The sequence below is a fragment of the Pteropus vampyrus genome, unplaced genomic scaffold (assembly GCF_000151845.1).
Source record: "Pteropus vampyrus isolate Shadow unplaced genomic scaffold, Pvam_2.0 Scaffold582, whole genome shotgun sequence".
NCBI classification, from domain to species: domain Eukaryota; kingdom Metazoa; phylum Chordata; class Mammalia; order Chiroptera; family Pteropodidae; genus Pteropus; species Pteropus vampyrus.
In genome coordinates this window covers 541,001-556,006 of record NW_011889363.1, presented here as the reverse complement: position 1 = coordinate 556,006, position 15,006 = coordinate 541,001, and the positions used below count along the sequence as shown (strand labels likewise).

The 15,006-nt window shown below is 32.8% G+C and overlaps 1 protein-coding gene across 7 annotated transcripts in view; it reads left to right on the top strand.

Annotated features, from left to right (window-relative positions):
• Window positions 1-15,006, top strand: part of RPGR (retinitis pigmentosa GTPase regulator) — a 45,836-nt gene that overhangs the window by 1,549 nt on the left and 29,281 nt on the right. For 6 of the 7 annotated variants that reach the window (XM_011384448.2, XM_011384447.2, XM_011384449.2 and 3 more), the window contains exons 2-8: window positions 355-480; window positions 925-1,017; window positions 2,451-2,513; window positions 4,544-4,702; window positions 6,051-6,200; window positions 9,223-9,381; window positions 13,729-13,884. In XM_011384448.2, the coding sequence (XP_011382750.1) occupies window positions 355-480; window positions 925-1,017; window positions 2,451-2,513; window positions 4,544-4,702; window positions 6,051-6,200; window positions 9,223-9,381; window positions 13,729-13,884 (906 nt within the window). The remainder of the gene's footprint in view (window positions 1-354; window positions 481-924; window positions 1,018-2,450; window positions 2,514-4,543; window positions 4,703-6,050; window positions 6,201-9,222; window positions 9,382-13,728; window positions 13,885-15,006) is intronic. The other variant, XM_023525608.1, reaches the window with a different exon arrangement.

Below are 15,006 nucleotides of genomic sequence, written 5' to 3'. Positions count from 1 at the left end.
ACCAGTGTGAGTAGGGCACCAATTGTATCAGCTCATTTAAGGGAACAGATATTTCACCTGGTAATATAGCAAGACTATTAGTAATTGACTGCCCTCCTTGTGATAATGTATTTCTTATTTTGCACGAGTAACTGAATAATACATATTTAATTTAGTAGATTTCATAAATAAAATTGGAATGAAGTCTGAGGAGTAAGACTGAATTAAGGTGGAAGAAGGAGGGCTTAAACAGTTCTACAGTGGAGGCAAAGCTGTCATGAGAAGGACTCAGAATAGATAAATTACTAAAAAAAATATTTTAGTAACAGACAACATAGTAAAAGTTGTAAAATAGAACCTATCATATTTTTGCAGATTCGGGTGCTGTGTTTACATTTGGAAAAACTAAATTTGCTGAAAATATGCCCAGCAAATTCTGGTTTAAAAATGATATCCCTACATATCTTGCATGTGGAGATGAACATACTGCTATTATTACAGGTTAGTATTAAAATCCTAAATGAGGATAATAATACTTAGAAAACTCTAAATATTATAGATGTGCTGTGTTTTAAACATATTGAAAATAGTGTTTTTTTATTTTGCCAGAGAATTCTTGATAATTAATTCATCAAGAGAATCTTTTAAATTTTAAGTTCCCTTAGTATATTCAAATGTGATTTTCTATACACACAACTTTCTTAGAGTAAATCTATTTTAATATATCTCTATAATTTTTTTAAAAACTGTTATTGTATAATCTTAGAAACTCTTTTACACCTAACAGAATCTGGCTATATGTATATAGACAAGGTAACCTGTGTCAACATGCGAAACAATGTCACCTTTTAAGTATAGCATTTTTATTGCTTTGTGGTTACTTTATCTCACAATATTTTATGTTGAAAATGCTTCAATTTATTATTCCTTTTTCCTCTTCACCAGGAAATAATAAACTTTACATGTTTGGCAGTAACAACTGGGGCCAGTTAGGACTAGGATCAAGGTCAACTGTTAGCAAGCCAACGTGTGTCAAAGGTTTGGAGTCTTTTCTTTTTTATTACTTTAAATATGTAACAAACTATATAAAGTATTTTTATATTGATTGTGTGGTTCTTTAATGCATAAGTAATAAAGCCTTTAGTTCTTTATTTTCTGATATTTGCTTGAATATTGTTGGCATTTTACTTTATATGATACTTAGAAATACTTTTATATGTTAGAGTCTGAAAATCACATTGATTTTAAACCCAAAGGCTACAAAAGAAAGTAATAATTCTACACTACTCTACTTGAACATTTCTTCCTTGTTTGTAAATCTACTTAAATAATATCATTATTCTATATACAGAGAACAAACAATATGTTAGAATTTTGAACTCTGTCTCATTTGTTAGAGTTGTGGACATCATGGTACCGTGTAGTTACTAGTTTTATAAAACACACTTGACCCTGCTATATCTAGTGAGTAGACGTACTAAACAAAACATGAAGACTAGTGGTTGATTAGTACTAGTGTTCTTACAAGAATAACAGTACAAAATATTTTAAATCAGATCTGTCCCAGAAAATAGGGGACATATAATAACTTTACAAAGTTTTTTCACTGTTATGTGCAAAGCTTTTGTTTAGATATAACCTATGAACGTCAACTAAACTTGAATGGCTATGGAGATTCCTTGGGATACGACAATAGCAGTATTCTTTATCTTCCTAGCCAAAATTTCAATTTCAACTCAAAATTTCAGTGTAATTGATCATATTTATGCTATTTATAGGTGTTTTTATGAAACTTTTAAAGTACTCCACTTGGTCAAAAAGTATTTATTGGGCATAGTCTATTAAACCATTGGGTGTATTCATGGTGCCTGTGATTCTTACTCTCAAATATCTAATAGACTAGCTAACAGGATTGCCTAGACTGTTACATCCTTGAGACCAGGGACTCTGTCTTAGTGATGTCTGCAGCCGCTATGCCAAGCACTTAGAAGGTGTTCTATAAAGGTTTTTTTGAATGTATAAATGAATAAATGAAGAACTTAACATAGGTACATGCCTATGATTATTTAACTTAACAGTGTTTCATTGAGTGAGGTAGAAGGTCATAGTGATAACAGATTAGGTAATATAACAGGTTGGTGAGGTGACACTGTAGCAGAATGCAGTGGATCTCAGCACATAGTACTTACTTTTGGAGTTTTAAAAAATATATAGATGCCTTAGCCTTAGCTCAGACCTACTGACTCAGATTCTCCAGGGATGGGACTGAGCTATCTGTATTTTTCTCAGAGCTCCACTGGTTATTATGATGCACAACTAGTTCTGAAAACTTTTGGTTTAGTAGTTAAGAACATCGACTTTGGAGTCAGACAGTCCTGGGTTTAAATCACAGTCCTACCACTTCGTTACCATTTGATTGTATTATTTATCATTTTAATAACCATAAAATATTTTAACTGTCATATTTTTAGCTTTAAAACCCGAAAAGGTGAAATTTGCTGCCTGTGGACGGAACCACACCCTGGTTTTAACAGGTATTTTATTTGATCTGTATGATTTCCTGCTTGATTTGAGGACTGAAGTCTCGGTCCAGTACATTTGTGGCTTTGTAAAATTAATAATACTGGTATCTTGGCAACAGTAATATTAGGATTTTTAAAGATGTATCTTGGCAACAGTAATAGGATTTTTAAAGACGTAAGTTTTCAAAGGCAAATGAGATGTAGTATACTCGTTTGCCTTTGAAAATATGCAGATACATGTTAAGTGACTGAAGGAAAAGCTTATTTTCTTGGATTACATCAAGAGACAGCATCTCAGGGACTGATTGTTCCAGATCTTGCTCTTCCCTCTTCTTTTCTGAAGGAGAGTGGGAATGGCTCCCACCCTTACATCAACCCTTATTGATGTGGGTCACCACAATTTCAATGAAAATCCAAACAGGCTGTGTTTGGCAGGGGGTAGAGGTTGCATGTGTGTGTAGAAATTGACAAGGTGATTCTTAAGTTTCTAACGAAAAGCAAAGGACCTAGAATAGCAAAACAGTTTTGAAAAGAATAATATTGGAGCACTAGCACTACCTGATCTCAAGACTTACTATAAAGCTACTGTAATCAAGACAGTGTGCTATTAGTGAAAAGACAGACAAAGATGAATAGAACAGAATAGAGTCTAGAAATAAACCCATATGTATATACCCAACTAATATTTGACAAAGGTGTCAAGGCAATTCAATGGAGAAAAGGTAGTCTTGTGAACAAATGCTGCGGGAACAGTTAGACATCCAGGTCCTGGCCACTGGCATTTCTTCCTACCTCCTTTTCTTCCCACACAACTTCTTCTGTCTTCAGACTATTCTCACTGCCTTGGCTCCTCCTCCTCACCTCTCTGCCCTCATTCATACTTTTCCCTTGCTGAAATGTCTTTTACTCAGATTCTTATCTTTTAAGATACAGTGTAAGTCTTATTTCTCTCATGGAGCTTCTTGTGGCTATTCAGATTTTTACTCACATGGTTCTCTGAACTGCTTAAAGTATTTCACCAACTCCAGTTTGTTCCATATGTTAAATTGTGTGGTCCAATTCCATGTGGCCCTGTGATGTCTTCCATTTGAAAGCTAATCTTGTTTCCTCAGTTTAATTTCATTTTCTTTAAAAAATATCTAATTTTAAATTTTTACCGATTCAGGCTGATCTTGCCCTCAGTTTCCTTTATAATTTAGTGAGGTTTTAACTTCATGTGCATTTTTTTATTTGATTTTTTCAATTTTTTATGTGCATTTTTATGACACGTTTCACTAATTTTTAATATGTATGTGTTTCAAAGGTTTTTATTACTTTAGAGCTTACTGGCAATGTTTATTATCTAGGCATGATATACTTCTTAATTAAGAAAGTAATTAACAAATATTTATATAGTGCTTCCAATGAGCCAATGCTATTTTAAGAATTTTACAAATGTTAACCAATTTAATCTTCATAATAGCTCTATGAAGTAGGCACTATTATTATCCCTGTTTTACAGATGAGGAAAAGGAGACGTTGAGTGGTTAACGGCAGCTCAGCCAAGGTCACACAAGCCAGAATTTATGCCCAGGAAGTTTGGCTGTGGAGTCCTTTTTCCTAAATACAATGCTATACTACCTCATTTTATTTGTTACTTATTATATCATAGCTTTAATTGAGTGTGGAAGTTAAAGTTAAGGAGCCATATCTCTTTTTTAAAATAGCTCAATTTGGATTGTAAACTTATTTGGAAATTGCTTTCTCCTTTTCTGCTCTGAATTAATCGAGTGCTGCATAAGTAAGAAAATACATTCCACACATTCTGTGCATTTCAATTGCTACCAGAGCTATAGAATGATTTTTAAAATCTCACAAAAATGTATAGACTTGCTTGTTTTGCTTTATTTTTTAAAACGGAATGAAGTTGTGTACCAAGTTATAGGACAATGTCAGGTTAACAACTTTCTTCACTTGTTAATAGAGGAAATATCTGGTATATACTGGCCTGTCTCATAAAGATGGTGACTGTACTATACTGATGTGTTCTTTTTCATGTGCAGAAGAAGGCAAAGTATATGCAGCTGGAGGAAATAATGAAGGACAGCTAGGACTTGGTGACACTGAAGATAGAAACACTTTTCATCCAATTTGTTTTTTTACATCTCAGCATCAGCTTAAACAGCTCTCTGCTGGATCTAACACTTCAGCTGCACTAACCGGTGAGGCTTTTTTTCCATTTTAAGCTGGGGCATATCCCTTTCCTTTAGACCAGGATATACCAACTTAGTAAATTGAAGACAGCATTGCCCTTTAGTTTTCTTTCATTGACAGTGTGTTTTCAGAATGCATTTAAAATGGAACTTCAAATCATAACATATATTACAATTTTACGCTTATGCCCAGGAAGTTAGAGTTAGATGTAAACATACATTTTGAAGATGTGTTAAATCAATTCTAAGTTATGCTGTTCATCTACTCATTTGATATTCTTAAATATTATCTTCATTGTATGTTCCGAAAGTTATACTTGCAGCTTTAATGAAGTTGCTATCAGAAACATCATAGAAATCTGTTGGATATGTACAGTTAAAATACAGTTTATAATGGTCATTGCATCTCTCTGCCTCCCTATTAGAATCCTATATGAGAAACAACTTTAAAATTTGGAGCCAGCATAAACCTAGTCTCACTGAAGAAGCTGCCAGAGTGCTTCTTTGTCCCAATCTGGAGAGCTGTTTATCATAAGGTGTTGCTCTGGCTGTCAGGAGAGCCAGAGGCGGCTCTGCAGCTCCATCCTTTCAATTCTGTCAGCCATATAGTTAGCATTTTGACATCCTTCTGTTAGTTCTTATGTTCAATTTTCCTTTTATTTGCCTTATTAAATCACTTCAAAGATTAATTTTTTAAATTAAAAGATAAGTCTTGATGATTTCTTTCTAAAATATTTTTTCCTAGTTTAACTTTTTCTGACATTGAAACCCTGATCAGGAAGAACAGAAATTAACCTGTATTTGAGATGCTATGTATGCTAATATATCTCCTTAGTCTTCGAAGCTAGATTATATGCTTTCAAGTATAAATTATTTTTAAAAAAGGAAAATGCACTCATTTTTTTCTTTCTTTAAATCATCATTTCCACAGTTTCTCAGAGCCAGGTCTTCCAGGCCATTTTAACCTGAGACTTGCCCAAGAGATATCCAGTATGATATCATTCATTTCAGTTGTAGATAGACTGCTCGAAAGGAGGAAACAATTTTCTGTTTAGAGACATTAAAATAAGAAAAAGTTATTATAGGAAAGGATATTCTGTCGTTGCTATTGAGATAAAAATATGGATGTGACTAAAGTGATTTACATCAGGTTATTCTCTGTTCTTTATCATTATAGAAGCATTTCATAATAGAAATTGAACTCTTAGGTAGCTAGCTGGTATAAATATCTTAGTAGTACTTTTCTTTCAAGATGAGTAATTTTTATAAATTAAAAAATAAATGGGCTGTTGGAAATATAATTACTTGATAACCCTAATGCTTTTTAAAATCTTTTTTCCTCATGTTTTCTTTATAGTGGATGGAAACCTTTTTATGTGGGGAGATAATTCTGAAGGGCAAATTGGTTTAAAAAATGTACCCAATGTGTGTGTTCCTCATCAAGTGACCGTTGGGAAACCTATTGCCTGGATCTCTTGTGGATATTACCATTCAGCTTTTGTAACAAGTAAGACAGAATATTTTGGATTACGTTATCTCCCATTTCTAAGTTATTACTAAATTAATAATAAAATGATATAACATTCTACAGTTCCATAGAAGTAACGCCATGGTAGTCCAAGTAATGAAATAATTTGATGTGTTTTAGGCCACAGTATTTATCTACTTCAATAATAAGAGTTTTTTTAATTTCAAACTCTCTCTGACATGTTAACTTTTTAAGTGAATATTAGGTGTATTAGGTATACAAAATTTATGTGTTAGAAACCCTTCTAAGTTTTGATTCTAAAACTTCTTGGACTCTTCTCGCATGAAAAACAAGATCTGTTGGCCACTTTCCTCTAGATCTCCTTGCCTCTGTACTTTGACCTATTCTACTCTTGCCATTATAATTTTCTTTTATTATTTCTATACATGAGGCATACTTTCATTGTGGGAACAGGGGTGAAGACTAGATGGAAAAGAAGAGAGGTCAGTATGGGATATTTCTTTGGTGGGACTTTAATCAGCATCCTTAATGTCTCTCATTCCTGGGCTCACTGGCAATCTTTTCTACCTTAGTTAAAATATTTGAAATGTTGGACTCTATTATGGTCTACATCTATGTTAGTAATAATAGGAGAAGTATGATCATGGCTTTCCATCTTATTGATGGTTTTTCTAACAGTAAAATCACCTAGAGGAAACAGTTTTGCGGCCCCTCTTAGACATCTCTCTAAATCTTTGTTTTATACATTTACTCCTTATTTCATGCACTTCAGATTCAGTTTTAGAAAGTGCCAATTGACTCATCCCGGTGCTCCCCAGATTTACCAGTGAATTTCTAGCAGCTTGGTACCAAGAGAGGGCAAAATCCAGTTTGGTTGGTATTGTTTACCACTGTATCAGTTTGTGTCTTGAACAAACTGATAACCAATTAATATAGTTCACTGGGGGAGTGAGTGAATCAATGACCAGTTGATTGTGTTCCTTGGGGCAATATACCACCCACCAACTTATTAGTACCTTTAGGGCTCCTTGAGTTGGTATAGTCTATGCTCACTTTATTCATAAAAGAAAACAAAAAAAAGGGGGAAAAAAACAAAAATTTCAAGTAAAAGCATTGTCTTATACTTGAGTTTTAATAAAACTGCAGAAATTATTTTTATGGCTAAACTCTGCTTTATCCAGGAGGGGAGTAAGTGGAATTGTTCATCTTTACCCAACAGGTGTTAAATTGAGCTTTTTTGCTTTGTTTTTTGTTTACATGCCTTTTTTAAAGAAAAACAGCATTATTGAAAGATAGCTCACACACCATACAATTCACCCATGTCAAGGTATGAGGAGCAGCAGGAGTTTATAGACAGAGGTAGAAAGAGACTCATCTGGACTGATTTCATATGAGAGGCAAAAGGCATGGAACAAGGGGGAAGGGTGCTGACTCACTGAGTATCTCTTCTGTACTGGTGTGTGTTAAATACCAAATAGAAAACTGTGCTGGGGAAAACTTCACCTTCTGTACAGAAAAATCAAAAAAATCAGCATAGCTATGTTAGCAGTATTTGACCAAGTTTTTTGTTATATTACTATTACTATTATTATTATTGTTGTTATTATTGTTATTGTTGTTATTATTATTAAAGTGTAGTTGGCATACAATATTATATTAGTTTCAAGTTTGACCAAGTTTAACATACCTTGTTGTTAGATGTCCCACAGCTTCCCTAAGTTTGCTAGAAGGGCTCTTACACTTCAATAGCAGCTTATGCTCATGGCTAAGATTTATTACAGAGCAAAAGCAACTGGAAAAAGATATGTATTGGCGGAGTGCAGAGAGGTCCAGCATAGGCTCCCTAGTCTCTTCTCTTCCCAGGCCACACAGGACATGCTTTCTCTTTGGCAACAAACTTTGGGGACGTATTATGTGTAATGTCTCTGCCCAGAGAAGCCCACTGCAGTCTCAGGGTCTGAGGCTTTTATGTGGAATGTGATCATGTAGGCAACGTCCTGCCAGCAACTGGCCACAGTATCAGAAACTCAGGTCCCTCAACAGAGAAACCAGGTATACCTGATCAGTGTTGATGTTTGTGCAAAGCAATCTTAGGAAGTTAATATGGTATAATTCATTGCTCCAGGGTATATAACAAAATCATTGATCACATAAAGAACACTTCAAGGGCCATATTCCCAGGGGTTGGTCAGTGATCAATCATGGTTCTCTTGGAGACATGCAATTATAAGCAACAAGACCTGTTTTGTTACCTCTTTCCTCATACCAATGGTGATATGTTCTGTGTCATTCTTTACATTAGATTATATATTTACAAAAGTTTTTTAATTGCTGCTTTATAGAACTCAGTTCAGTTTATAGAAATGAATAAAAGAAATTCGTACTTTCAAGAAGCTCATAGTCATAGTGTGATAAGTGTAATAATAGAAACAAGTCAATAGTATTAGTATGGACAAGGTAGTAATTAAATGTCAGTGGTTACTTGATAAGAGAGTCTTTCTGGAGGAAGTACTAACTGAGTAAAATCTGTTACCTTAAGACTGTATAATGTATTTACTCACACATGAATGAGTTTTCTGAAACAAGTTTTATAAAAATCAATTATTCATTTATTCAACAAGTATTCATTAAATGCTCAGTGTACTAGACATTCTGCCGGGTTTTTAGAATACCATAATGAGCAAAACAAAATCTATGTCCTTGTGGGGGCTTAATGTCTAGTCATTTTGCTATATTAAGAGGAAGTCAAAGAAATATGATAGTCTTCTCTCTTTTGTGAAATAGCTAAAATAATTTTCTAGCTGTTTATCAATAGTGATGGTCATGAATTCTTCATGAAGATTTTGGATTAGAATAATCAAGAGGAAAGGAAAATCTGGTTTTATTTCCTCACCAGACAGTAAAAATATCTCAAGAAAGTTCAAATTTATTAAGACGCCATTTTCTAAATTTTTTATTGAACATGAGAACCTGTACTAAAAAGACCAGTATCTTGTTCATTTTTATGTTGTCATTGACCACTGTTCTTTTCCTTTAATAGTGGAGGGAGAACTATATACATTTGGAGAAACTGAGTGTGGGAAGTTAGGTCTTCCCAGACAGCTGCTGATGAATCATAAAGTGCCCCAGCTGGTGCCTGGAATTCCTGAGAAGGTGATCCAAGTAGCTTGTGGTGGAGGGCACACGGTGGTTCTCACAGGTATGTGTGGACCCTGCTGCTCTGTTTCTTGCTTTCTGTGGTGGCTAATGACAAAAAATGTTCTACATTTTTTAAATTGTGGTAAGAACACTTAACATGTGATTTACCCTCTTAAGTGAGTTTTAAGCATACAGTACCATATTATCTATAGGCATAATAGATATGGTGAATCTCTAGAAGTTACCTTGCATATCTGAAACTTTATACGCATTGATTAGCAGCTCCTCCTCCCCCCATCCAAGCTCCTGGCAACCATTATTTTAATCTTTGCTTCTATGAGTTTGACTACTTAGGTAGCTCATATAAATTGGCCTTGAATCTTTTTCTGTGAAGATCCCGACTTTTTATTCCTATAGTTAATATACATTTCTGGCCTATGGAAGAATTTCTTAAATAGAAAAAAATGAATCTTGTTGAATGGTTTTCCCTATCATAATTGATATTTTTATGATCTTAACACCTTTACTGGCAGCAAATGACATTGTTTTTAGCTCATTATCAAAGACAAACTGTTTTCAATATTTATATGGAAACATATATGTTTTCCATATATATGCCATATTTATCTAAAATTGTCATTTTTTTCTGAAACATTTTCTTTTGGAGAGACTCCCTTTCCATACTATTTTCTATAGTCATTGATAATTCTTTTCTTTGTGATATTCACCATGTATAACTCGGTGATTTCTTTGTGATTTTTATATTCCGTTATAGTAATTTATTTAAAAATGTTAAGATTTTAAATTACAGATAATAAAGTCAGAATATTAATTGTAATGTCACTTTAGTTTCTGAATTTTGTATTTAGTATGACGTTATTTCTCAGGATTCTAGTCAATATGTTAAAATATACTTATGTTTGATAATATGCTTACTAAATCGACATTCCCAAATTTGTTAGGCGTTAGCTTTATGTTAGATGAGTACTGTAGAGGTAATGTAGTTAGGTAGTGAATTGTCATTTTCTTGGTTAAAAAGAAATGAAGTTTCTGAAATTGCCATTTAGTCTTCAGTAACCCAAAGTTGCAAGTGTTCTAGACAAATTTTAAATAATATCCAATTCTCAGATGATATGCTTAATGTTCCAAGGTGATTGAGAAATATTTTATCTTTAGATTTTTCTCTCTTACATAGCTTTTCCTTAACTTCTTTTTCTAGTCCCAGTCATGCTTATTAAGCTATGGTTTCCTAGAATTACAATTTCCAGATGGAATCTTTTTCCAAGTTAGAAATAATTTTTTTCAAGGCATCCACTCTAAATTTGGAAATAATTTTGAGGTTTAAGTTCTTTTTGAATTTTTGCTGACAAAATGATTTTTTATATATTTTCCAAAATTTTTATTTTATGAATTAAACTTTAAAATTAACCTTTATAAATTATCTGAATATTCATTCTATAGGCAGAAATGCAACTTATTCTTTGTTATGTATTGTCTCTAGTTTGTATAAAGATTATAGAAATAATTTATAAGGTGATTGAGTGGTATTCTGAAGGATACAAATATTGATTACGTAATAACAATGTCATTTAACCATACATTATAAAATATTTTCATATAAAATGAGCACCAAGATAATCCACAATACTTTTAATTATACTTAAAATAAAAAAAAAATACACTTAAGTATGATATTTTCTTAAAATATTATAGACATTAATCTTCCCGTGGACTTTGTTTTGAGGTTAAAAACCATACTGCCAGAAATTGGTTGTTTTCTCCAGAGTTTTGCAGACTTTGGGATCTCACAGACTAGTAAGGTTTTTATATTTTAAGTTTTTTGTTTTGTAGAAATATGAAAACCAACAGATGGTTGCCAAGTTCTGATTTACATTTGGCTAAATATGGACGTTGCAAAAGAAATACCATCTTGTTTTCATCATTATATCATAAAATAAGAGACATTTTCAAATAAAAAAGAAACTCAATTTTATAATAAATTGTATAAACTTATCTATATGGAAAATTTACTACTTTCCCTATTTTTCACATTTCTTCGTGGACCCATGAGAGCTTTATTATGAGTCAGCCCCGGTGAGAAACTTGTATTCTAGAGCACAGTGTGGACAGAAATATTAAATATTTAGTTCTAGGCGAAGAAGAAATGGATCTGAAGAGTGTATTGAACATAGATTGACTAAGTACTGAGTCGAATACCTAAGAGTTATAGAATATAAGACCTTTTAGGAAAGAATAGCTAACCATCTGTTCTAGATTATTCCCTTTACTAAAGGAAAAGGTTTGTATTAGATGTTTCTATGTGGTCCGTCCCCAGCTTTGTTTTCCCTTGTGTCTGTAAATCTGATCTTAAAATTTATTTGGCTATCATTCATTACAATATTACAAAGATAATTTAAATTAGTTCATTGCTGATGAATTTATTTAAACTGTAACATGATAGATTACAAAATACAGCTACTAGTTTTAGTGACGGCAGGATTAGTTTCTCTTTAGAATCAGGGAAACAGTGGACCACTGTTGACAAAATGTCAGACTGGAACTTGGGACACACTAAGTGAGGCAGAGTGATAGATGTCATCTTATATGCCATCCACAGCAGTTACCAAAAGAAAAGAAAGTTTTGGTTATAAGATGGGGTCCATAATGAAATCTAGATCCCAAGGAAAATAATTTATCTTAACGTCTTTAGATTATGTTTGTACAAACTTAAGATCTCTACAGGGCAACAAGTTCCTAGTCATGAAATTAAATGTATTCTGTGAAATTAGAGTACTATTGATCTGAAGCCAACTAATAAAATCTGTTCTCCTAATATAGTATCATTTATTAACTTTGAATTACATTGTTAAATGTTACAAAGGTGACATAGCCAAAAAAGTGTTTTAGTTGTTGTATGTAATGTTCTTAGATGAAAGAGTCTTAGGTCATTTTTTTTTTTTAAATAGAAACTATTGTCATCATTAATCATCTAAGCACTTGAAAGTGAACCATACAGGATAAGGAACAAAACTTTTGTAGCATGATTCAGGCTGCCTAAATGGCCTAATTTTACTGGCCAATATCAGACAATTCAAGAAACAGAGTAATTGTTGGCCAGCTAGAGATAGACAGTTGTTTTAATTTACCTGACATCTTACTCTTAAGCTGAACATTCAGAACTGGAGGTATGCCATATAATTATTAATTAAACTAAGAGATGTAATTTTTTACACTAAAGTAAGGATCTGTTTTGCCTTTGCATCTGTGTGGCTTCATATCCTTAACACAACATATTTTATTTAACAAGTAATATCTATATGTCTTATTTACGAAGTAAACATTTTTATTAGAAAAAATAGAAAGCCGTATGACAATAGATATGTGTTCATCAGTATCCTCCACTGTCAAATTAAGATGACTTGATTACATAATTACTTTTTAGAAAAATATTCTTTACAACTGAATGTCTTATTATGTTTTAAAATCTGCCTGAATGTTTTCTCATTTAATTTTCAAAGCAACTCTGTTAGAAAGAGATTATAACATCAAAGGGTTTAAATAACTTGCCTACTTGCCACAGCAAATAATAATGAAGGTTTGGGCTTCTGCCTGAATTCAAAGGTCTGGCTCTTCTGTAGCAGCAGAGGCAATGTATTGAACTCTGGAGAAGTAGACTAATGTAAAAAACACTGTGCTTCCTAACACAGAGGCCAGGGAGACTTGTGTGTCTAGAAGGACAATTTTATCATTACTCATTTATTCTGTTTTTGTGCTTTTCCATTTCTAGAGAATATATGTGCATAATATTTACTAAGTTATTGGAGGTCCTTTGGAATCACTTAAAAATATTAATATAAATGAAAGCTTTTTACCTTCCTTTCATTATTATTGCATTTCCTAGTAAAGGAACTTTACCTGTGAATAAATCTAGCATTATCTACTGTAATTTTTAATTCTTATGCAAATTCTCTTCTGAAATTGTTTTATAAAATGGACTATTCTATTAAGCTACTTTTAAAAGTAAGGACTTTATAGGAAACACTTTATTTTTTTATTTAAGGCAGTGAAAGGAATTAGCTTAAAGATAATTGATGCTTTTTAAAGAGCTGAGTGGTAATTATAGGGACATTTAAGGTAGTTCACCAACATATATTTTTAGGAATTCCTTTTATGATTATTATAAAAGATGAAATTAGGCCCATGCCATAATTTGTACAGTTGTGTACCTTGTCATTTTTCTCTTCATCATTGAGAAATGTATACTTAAGTATTAGGTATTCTAATATGGATATTTCTTTCAGAGTTACTTAACCTTCATAAAAGATTGAATTACAGTTTTTCTAGATATAATGGTGACAGTGTCTGCTTTCCTGCAATCCTTTTCTTGTATTTGTCCCTTCCCTTTCAGAGAAAGCTGTGTACACCTTTGGACTGGGACAATTTGGTCAGCTGGGTCTTGGCACTTTTATCTTTGAAACTGCAGAACCCAAAATCCTTGAGCCTATTAAGGACCAGAAAATAATTTATATTTCCTGTGGAGAAAATCACACAGCTTTGATAACAGGTACAGATCAGATTTCTCTTATATATTTATAGAACTGGGTATATTTTAGTACAAGATAAATACTAATGTAAAATGAATGTATCTAACTTAAACAAAGGAATTAATAACTGAGAAAATGGAGTTCCTTGTTTAATATGCCCAAATATAAAGTGGTAAACTCCTTTTAAATTTTAATTCAACTTAAAATCAATCTAAATGATCCAAAGATTTAGAATCTCAAAATATGTCAGTGGTGTCAGAGTTAAGACCATAGTATTATACTTTGGCAGAAAACTGGAATCTTTTTGAAATTATACCAATTCAAAGGCTCTTAACTCTACTTAAGCCAGAGGGAAAAATCTTACAAGAAAGAACTTATTTATATATATGACATACTGTTGAATTGTACACTTGAAATTTATTTGATTTTATTAATCAATGTCACCCCAATAATTTTTAATAAAGATTTTAAATGAAAAAAAGTAATTATCCCTGTTCAATCTGACAGAGCTGCTCTCAAGCTAAGTAAATTCTTATGATGCTTTTGCCACTAAGAGGCGTTTTCAGAAGTGACTCTCCTAATTTCTCCACAGTGATAGAAAGACACCTCAAAGACCACTAAGTGAATACCTGGGTCCTCTAGGCCTTTCACACTTTAGTTTCTCCTTTATCCATGGAGATGCTGAACTGGGGCGACTTCTCAACCTCAGAAACTAGGTGTTGCTAGTGTAGGACTCAATAAAGATCCTTCCCTAAAATGACTAACTCAGTTATTTGTAGGCAATTGATATACTCCACAACTTTAATTGCTTTGGAACAAAAGGCTCTGCAATTTCACTGTTTCTAACTCACATTTCTACCTAAAAGTGAAATAAAGCATTAAGAAGTTAGAAATCATAAGTATTTTAAAATAATCCAGATAGTGATATTTCTACATTTTTCCCCTTCTTTTAAAAAAGTCACTGCTACGGTGGAGCTCATCTAATGGTAGCTGGTCAGGGAAACTAGAAGTCGGTAAATACAAGGCACTGCCATGCACTGTCCCTTCTTCCCCAAGGAATCTTTGAGGGAGACCTACCTGCCCATTTTCAAGTATTGATGTCTTTGTTAATATTGTGTGAACTAGAACTATATACAATGTAA